The following is a 9,042-nucleotide window of genomic DNA, read 5'->3' on the forward strand; positions in this document are numbered from 1 at the left end:
GCTTTTCCCTGTACAGAGTGAGGCTGCTTTCCTTGCCCCTTCCTATTGTTTCCTACCCTCTTGCTGGATGCCTGAGAGGCCAACTGAAATTGTGATGGCGGCGGTTGATCCATTGGAGCACATGTTCTGATCTGGGGACTCTAGCATTTCACTTGTGCTCTGTTATTTCATTCTCAGGGCAGCCAGCCTTATTTGAGATAAGTTCTGGTGTCACCGTGTTGGGGAACTTGAAGGACAAGCAATAAACCACCTGCCCGTGCTCACCCGGCTAGTAAGAAATAGTAAGACCCCAGAATGTGGACACAGGCAGTGGCCTCCATGGTCCCTCCCGTCCAGCGCTCGGCCATGGCTCCTGGACGTCTCCTGCAGACTCATCCAGCCAAACACCCGGTGTCACAAAGGCCCCTCAAATCCACATGGGAACTGGGCGTTTCCCTTCCCTGAACTGCTGTCTCAGTGTTCACTGGGTGCAGCCACTTCTAGGGGGAAAGCCTTGTTTACAGGTTCTCCTCCATCCTACCTCTCAGCAGTCTCAAGTCTCCTCTCCCATCCCTGCTGCCGCCCTGCTGGGCCTCATCCTGAAGCCCTAGCTCAGTCCTACACGCTAAGGGAGCACTTGGTGAATGCAGCAGCCCCTGGTAGTGCAGGCTGGCCCCACATGAGTGGGAGCTGGGACCCAGGCTCCTGTTCCAGCAAGCGCCGCTGTGACCTCCTTCACGGGGCTCTGGCCTGCTCCTGGGCTCTTTCTCCGCTTCCAGCCTTTCGGCAGTTCCACAGCCTGCAGGACGCAAACCAGACCTCTACTGTTTGCCTCCCTGAACCTCGAACCTGACCTCTCACTAGGCCTGCTTCGGACCTGTGTCCCAGCTGAATGGCGAGTTTTTGGGTTTCGTCACATGCCAGATTCTCCGTGCATGCGTGGCAGTCTGACTAAAACCCAACAGAGAGGCGCAGTAGTTGTCCTTCCTTTTGGGAACCACAGAATAGACTAAGTGTGAGTCCCTGTGCACCACACTGCTGCCACTCCCCCCCTTGCACAGTCCGCCCTCCCCACCTGCCCCTACCTGCTGGTTGAGCACCCTGTTTGGGGGTCACCTTTCATTTTGATACAACTTTAAACTTACTCAAAAGTTGCAAAATAGTACAAAGATATTCCCTATACCCCTCACCTTCACCCAGATCATTGTTAACATTTGCCACATATACATACACACATTTTTTCTGATCTATTTGCAAGTGAATTGCAGGCAGTGTGGCCCTTTGCCTCTGAATACACCAGAGTTGATTTCCTAAGAACAGTCTCTGGCACAACCAAATTACAGTGCAATGTTTAGTCATCTGCAGGCGACACCCTCACAGTTATTTTCTCCTGTTGCGGGGCCAGGCCCAGCCCACATGCTGTGTGTAAGTGCGAGCATGTCTCCTTAGCCCCTTTCCAGCGTTTTTCAGTACAGGCTGTTGCTTTGCAGAGTGTCTCCAGCTAGAGCTTATGTGCTGTTTCCTTGTGATTAGATTCACAGTCCGTCTCTTCAGCGGAACGACATGGCAGTAATTCAAACCCTTCTCAGTGCAGCACGTGGAGAGGCACCTGATGCTGCTGACCGTCCCTTTAGTGTGATGTTAATACTGGAGACTTGGAAAAAGAGGGGTCTTGTTGAGTTTTTCAACTCAGTTTTCTTGTCACCTTTTTGAAGGAAGCTTTCTAAGGACCCCCAGCCCCCACCCCAGGCGCCACAATTAGGAGTCTGTTCCCATAGTGCATTGGGCTTAGTATCCCTTCACAAGGACTGGATTGAATCCTGGTGATAGGTTGTGCGTCTTCCCCACTGGGCTGCGAGTCCCATGACAGCAAGGACCACACCGTGGCAGATTCATAAATATTTGTTGAATGAATGAAAGAATGAGTGAGATATTTGAGAGCTGACTCAAGATACAAAGCAAGCCCTCCTAATCTGCCCAGATGAGTCTTTGTCCTTGGTGTTTCCTGCTTTATTCATGGAGCATGGCTAAATTTTTGGATTTCGTCATATGCCAGATTCTCTGTGCATGCATGGCAGTCTGACTAAAACCCAACAGAGAGGCACAGTAGTTGTCTTTCCTTTTGGGAACCACAGAATAGACTAAGAAACTTGAAACCCCAAATCCTAGAGTTTTCATTTGTTTCTTCAGGGGAGGAAGGGGCATGAGGGGAGATTCTCTGGGTCTTTCATCGTGAGAAATACTGGGCTTCATAGGAGCAGCATGCAGTGTCTTCCACTGTACCCCGCTGGGCGCCTCTGTCCAGCTGCAGGGCAGTGAATCAAGGGCCATCCTGAGGCTGCTGGGAGCTCACTCTCTCCCTTTGTTGTTTCAGACGCAGGAGGAGGGAGACGCACTGACATTGACATCAGACCTCCTGCAGCTCTGCCATCTCCTGGTCCCCAGGTGCCCGGGCTGCACTCCGCCGGGGCTGCCACAGGAAACCCCTGGACGCGTGGCTCCTGGAGACTGGCTGTCCTTCTGCACTGTTTTGCTCCTTGTGAAACAGGACAGCACCTGGGTTCTCAGCTGGCTCCTGCTGGACGTCCTCGCCGGGAGTGGCTGTGAGCCAGGGCTGTGGCTTGTGAATAACAGCTGTTGGGCGCTGTTTCCGGTGGAGAGTGCACTAAGGTCAAGCAGGCCTCCTTTGCCAGCCAGTAGGATGGGCGTGGGGATCCCCACCCACGAGGATTGTAGGTGCATTCAGTTGAGCTTGCTGTGACCCCATCACAGATGGTGACTGAGGTTGGGAGACAGTGACTCTGGGTGAGGTCACTCGGGAGCTCCTGTGACATGCTGGTTGCAACACATACTTAGTAGTTTCCAGTTTCATCTTAAGGAAATGGTCCGGGTAAGCTGTGTGGGGAGGGGCCTCAAAGAGCCTTGGGCAACTGCAGCAATCGAGGAGGCCTCTGTAGTGGGTGCTTGGTGCTGAGACTAAAGCTTCCTGTGACTACCTGCCATTACCCTGGTCAGTGAGGGGGTCCTTCCACCCTTGGCAACCAGGCCTGGTTTCCACAGGTGGGAGCTTGTAATGGGCTCCCAGGGCTTTTTTTATTCTGACATGCATTGAGTTGCGTTGCATTGCATTGAATTGAATTGGACTGAAATAAACGGAATTGAAAGGCCTACAAACAAGTCTGACTCTCTTGCAGGTGCCTGCCCCTGAGGAGTCTCAGACAGGCCCTGTCTTCACTCTAGCTGGGCCTGTAACTGTAATACTGGGGAGAGAGGAGGGAGAGGCAAGAATGACATGGCGGGCCCAGAAAGTAGCAGGAGCAAAGGGCATTGTGTGTGAGGAGTAGAGGAGAGCCGGCCTGAAGCAGCTGGTGACTGTCCAGCTGACAGAGGATACAGACAGACACGCAGATGTATTCCGTGGAGAGTGCACGGCTCACCAGTGGCCAGGGAACCACGTGGAGCAGAATCATCGCGAGCGGAATCTCGGGGCACAGCCCCAGGGATCTGCATCTAAGAAAGCACCGCAGTGGATTTAAGGTTGGAGACTCACGGTCGGGGTGGGGATGAGCCTCTGCCGGGTGGAAGGGAGACACTGAATGATTTTAAGGTGGGAGCATCATTGGTTCCTGTGTGAAGTGACTAGTTGTCACACTCGAGTGCACGCCAGAATCCCCTGGAGGGCTGCCCACACACACTGCTGGGCCCCTCCTGAGATTCTGAGTCAGTCGGTCTGGGAATTTGCTTGGCTGGTAGGTGCCCAGGTGGGTGATGCTGATGCTGCCCGGACGGGGCGCAGGTGATTCAGAGAGGACTGATCTGAGAGAGAATTCCAGGAATCCAGCCAGACTGAGGAAGCCCCACGGCTCATCTGAGGCTCTCAGAGTCAAGGCAGAGTCCTTGGAGCACTTCAGCGTGACCAGATGCATTTCAAACCCTCTGACCGAAGTGTGGCCCTGGGCGTGTGACTGGCCACTGATCTGAAGGTGGGCAGGCCTGGGCCAAGCTGTCCAGAGGTTATGCTGTCTCCTGAGCAGCACCTGCAGAGGCCAATTGCTCCGCGGCCACGTGCATGCACTTCTAGGGCTCCATGCATTCCTGCCACCAGAAATGATTTTGGTTTCCCCAAGGTCACAGGTGAAATTCCCGGATGCCTTTGGAAGGGCGTCACCCTTGGGGCCTGGTCACTGTGTAGGTCTGGAAGCATTTATTTATCAGCAGCCAACACAGAACTGAAGTCAGTCTCCACTTGAAATGGCAAGCCTGTTCTTGCTACCATCCATTTCCCCCCAGCAAGGAGCTCAGCACTGCACTTAAGCCCAAACGTACAACCGAACCAATTCCCAAACCCCAGCCTTGCGGGTCTGTTTCCGGGGACAGCTCATGGTATCAGTCAAGGTCCAATCAAGAGAGAAGAAACCACTAATTAATTTGAACAAAAAAAGCCTGATGCAGCTATACCAGGGGGTTAGAATAATGAGGTATTGGCTAGAAATCGGAGACCTCCAAATAACAGGAATAACAGCTATACGAAGCCTCTCCCTCCGGCTGAGTTGGGCACTCGAGGAAGCCCCACCCGTGGGTGAAGTCTGCTCATTGGAGAGAGCACGCTGCAGTCACTGAATGGCCGACAAGCTGCTGGTGGTGCCACGCTGGGCGCTTGCTGGAAATCCAGCCTCAGGGCTCCCGGGAGGTGTCTTCCTGGAGGGAGGACTGGGTGCTGCTGACCACCATGCACTGAGGAGCCTGGCGCTGTAGGAACCCACTGCCCCCCCCCCCCCCCCAGGCAGCAGGCAGCTGAGTGAGTGCGGGAGCCCTCCCCTCTTGCAATGCCTCTCCACTGCCCTCTGCTGACAGAATTTAGCATTGTGCCAGCCAGCAAAGGACAAATATTTAAAGGGCAGGCCAGGTCCACTTTCTCAGAGCAGCCAACTGGAAGGAGCCTTAAGAACTTCTCTGTCAAATCCCTCACATTACAGATGCCAGATGACTTGATTCAGGCCACAGGGCCTGGGAGGGTGGGAGGGTGGGAGAGACGGCCAGCTAGCTCCCCTTCTCCCTGCCCCACAGGGCTTGGCCATGTAAATGGGCAAATAGACGTTAACACCCACCTTACAGCCAGGCACCCCGAGTCCAAAACCTCACCCCAAAGAGAACTCGAGTCACAGGTTGTCTAGTTATAGGCCAGGGGAATAGGCTGACTTTCAAACAAAAACTCACTTTCTCGTTTTTCTCATTCTATAAAGATATTTCTAATGAATGTGAGGAAAAGACAGTGTGAGCATGCAGCCCTCTGCCTGCCGAGCTGGGCACTGCAGGCCCAGCAGGCTCGTTGGGAACTGGGGACATGCGCTCCCCTCCTGTGTGTATGCGGGTAACCGGGTAACCGTTGACAGCAAGGCTAGTACCGACCCCCAGCATCTGTCGGGCGCTTCCTGTGTCCCCGACCCTGCGCTCTGTGCCTTACCGCAGGAGCTCCGAGCCTCCACTTCCTTCTCTAACCCTACAGTAGCCCGCTTGTCAGCTATCAAGTGCACCCTAACAACCGAACCAGGGCCATCTGCTAGGCCTGCCATAACAAAGCCACCGAGGAGCAGGATGAACAGCAGGCATGTACAGCTCTCAGTTCCAGAGCTGGAGGTCCTGGGCCCAGGCGCCGGCAGGGGCGGCTTCTCCGAGGCCCTCTCCTTCAGCGCAGCTGCCCTCTCCCTGTGCTCACGGCCTTTCCTCTGCAGGCACATCCTGGCGTCTGTGTCTCCACACTCCCTCTTCTTATAAGGACACCAGTCAGGCTGGGTTAGGGCCTCATTTCAACCTAATTACTTCTCTGAAGGCCCTGCCTCCAACACAGGCACATTCCGATAGATGAGGGGTTGAATTTTGGAGGCATTTGATGGGTCAGGATAGGCAGACCATGAACCCTTTTCTCTACATCAGAAGTGAAATTAAGGCTTATCCTGTCCCAGCTCCCTGAAGTGACCACAGCAGCAGCATCTGACGCTTAAAAGGGCTGTGCTGTCCCCAAAGGTCCCTAGATAAGGAAGACTGGCCATCTCCTAAGGCCTGGGGACAGTCATTTTAGGGGGCTTCTACTTATTTGCAGCTCTGTATGCACCTTACATTTTGGAAATGGGCATTTTCTACCCATTCTGGAGACAGATACAAGGTCCAGAGGAGCAGAATTGCACACCGAGCGTGGGGCTGGGATTTGAACCCAGGTCCTGTTTGGCTCCAAACCCCAGAAGCTTTGCACTGCATCACCCTCCAGGATACCTGTCAGTGGGCAGGTTCCGGCCTTCTGCACGACAGAAAGCCAGGGGCGGGGTTGGGGGTGTAAAACTCGCATTGTGTTCCTAGCTGGTGGTCAGTTAAGTTGGAGTGTCGTCCCAGTCAAGCCCCAGTAGAGGGCGTGGAGTCAGCCAATTGATTCTCTCTCTCTCCCCTTCTTCTCTCTAAAAAAAATCAATAAAGCCCCACTGGTGTGGCTCAATGGTTGAGTGTTGACCTATGAACCAGAGGTCATGGTTTGATTCCCAGTCAGGGCACATGCCCAGGTTTCAGGATTGATCCCCAGTAGGGCGTGTGCAGGAGGCAGCAGCCAATCAATGATTCTCTCTCACCATTGATGTTTCTATCTCTCCCTTTCCCTTCCTCTCTCTGAAAGAAATAAAAACATATTTTAAAAGGAAAAAAGCAATAAAAACATATCCTTGGGTGAGGATTAAAAACAACAACTCGCAGCATGTGGCCGAGCTTCAGAGACTCTGAAGAAATTGGCCTGAGTGGAGCCCGTCAGGTGGCATCGAATAGTCCCCTGGAGCGTCTAGGAGGCAGCGAAGGCATGAGAGGCACTGGGAAGGCCAAGGCGCAGCGTGCCTTCTGTGAGTGAGCGGGAGGCACGAACTGAAAACCTGCCTATCAGCTGGGCTTGTGCATAAACACCAGTCCTGCCACTGGCCTGCTTCAGAAATGAGCTAAAACCTGGTTTCCACCCACTGCCCAGACCGTACAGCCCCTCACAGACCACAACTCAGGGCTTTGTTTCCATCTATTGAGTAATTACATGTGCGGGCACCGGGCTAAGTTTTGGAGGGGACACAAAAAAGAATAATTGTCCTCAGTCTATCTGAGGAGGCCCACCTCAGCCAAGAGAGAGAGAGAGAGAGAGAGAGAGAGAGAGAGAGAATATCCTAGTGTATGGCAAGAACCAAGGGAGGGTCTTTCAGAGCCAGAGTAGGCAGGGCAGCCTCCAGAGCTGGGCTGCAGGCACAGAATCAGATTTGGGAAACCTGGGGGCACGGTCACCCGCGGGAGGTCCATCAGGACAGGGGCTTGCGAAGTAGAGTTTAGAGACCATTCATTCTCCAAGCCCAGGCGCCATGGGAGAGGTGTGTGCCAGCAAGGTCCGGGGGTGCCAGTTTTCCTTTGTCAGTGTCCCATCCACAGGCCCCCAGCCATGCGCTCGCCCACAAGGGACAGGGGCGCTGAGAAGGAAAACGGGTGCTTGCTCTCAGGAGGCAGGTGACTGCGACACGCTCTCGCCAAGCTGCTGCTCCTGGTGGCTCTGCAGGAGGAGGAGTGTCCCCCCAGGGGACCGGGCAGAGCTGCTTCCAATGCTGCCCTTCTCCCTGAGGCGGGGCTGGGGCACCCAGATCACTCTCACACCTGCCCTTGCCCCACATGGAGCAGCCGGGCCTCTGCCTTTAGTGAGGCCTGTCATTGGTGGAAACAAGAGCTGCCTTCGGACCTTCAGCCTCCACTCCCCAGGCAGCCGGCTTTCTCACCCCAGCCTCCCTTTCCTGAAAACATGCAAACACTGGGGGTTGAATTCCTGGCTTGCACCCCACCCCTGTCCATAGCTGATTGATCTCTGGTCACGCCCTGACCCCAGCCAGGCCGATCAGGTGCGCCTGTCCGGGCATTCAAGAGGTGGCAGGGAGACCCACAGTCCCTGGGGTGCCCTGAGAGAGAGGGACCTGCACACCCCTGCCCTGAGCCAGAGTCCACTGCTGCTCCGCTGGGCAAGGAGCTCACCAACTCCCCCGCCCTTCCCTCCCCTCCCGGTCCTGCCAGCTCCTCTCTCCTGCCAGATCCCTCAGCCCCTCCCTGCTCTCCAGCCCTGGCCTGGCCTGCGACTTAGGCCTGTCCTGCCTCTGTCTTGCTCCTCGCAGGTAACAGGGCCTGTGGGGAAACAAGGGAGCCCTCACCTGAACTCGCCCATCGGGCAGGGGCCTGCGTGCTCTCTCCTCCCGGCCCCCATGGCAGAGGAGTCTGGTGCCCGGTCTTTAGAGCCAGGTCATCCCTTCTCTCCTTGCTGCCTCCCCGGGACCTTGCTCAACTTCCACTGTTGCCTCCCAGTGGGGAGGGACTTTTCCTTACTTCCTCCCCCAAACCATGCTCTTCCTCTTAATCCTTAAGTCTCCCCAGGTCCCTGCAATCCCCTCTGGGGACAACCTTACCTCCTCCTTCCCGTCTCTGCCAAACCCATCTTTACCTCTTCACCTCCACCCCCGCCACCCCCATCGGGTCCCAGGGGTTCCCATCAGGCTCCTGCCTCCACTCCCCTCCTTACCTGCGGGGGCACCGAGTCACGAAGCCCAAGGGCCTGTCTCCATCCTCAGGCCCTGGAGGGTGCAGGCACCCTGCCCCTCCCTCTTCAGGCACTGCTGTTACTCTGCTCACCGCTTCTCTGAGCTTTTCATCCTCCTGTCCTCTGACTCTCTCTTCCCCGGGGTATTGTGTCTCCTTCTGGTCTCTCCCTGTCCCTCCCATCCCGCACCCACTTCCCCACTGATGATCTCATTCTCTCCCACAGCTTCAGCTCCCATGTGACCTGATGCAAATCCGGCCCTAGCTCCCACCTGTCTCCTCCTGGGGCCACCCCGGATCTGTTGGGGGGCTTTCCATTCTGGCAGTTCAGGGACACCTGACCCCCCACTGCCCCAAGAATGGCATGTAACCCAGAGATGGGCATTGGCTAGAGTGAATCATTCCTGGTGTTGTTAGAACTCCCAGCTGGTTTGTTAACTGTTGAATGTGAGGGTGAGCCACTGGGGACAAAAGCAA

General features: G+C 55.3%; 1 protein-coding gene across 1 annotated transcript in view; it reads left to right on the top strand.

The window, feature by feature from the left end:
* The window catches only part of SSR1 (signal sequence receptor subunit 1), a 40,276-nt gene extending 37,132 nt beyond the window's left edge, over positions 1-3,144 (top strand). The window contains exon 9 of the mRNA XM_070405777.1: positions 2,354-3,144. Within this exon, the coding sequence (XP_070261878.1) occupies positions 2,354-2,378 (25 nt within the window). The 3' untranslated portion in view covers positions 2,379-3,144. The remainder of the gene's footprint in view (positions 1-2,353) is intronic.
* Positions 3,145-9,042: the final 5,898 nt, after the last annotated feature.

The sequence above is a fragment of the Myotis yumanensis genome, unplaced genomic scaffold (genome assembly GCF_028538775.1).
Source record: "Myotis yumanensis isolate MYYU_CA2020_CCGP unplaced genomic scaffold, mMyoYum1.0.hap1 SCAF_2, whole genome shotgun sequence".
Taxonomy (NCBI): Eukaryota; Metazoa; Chordata; class Mammalia; order Chiroptera; family Vespertilionidae; genus Myotis; species Myotis yumanensis.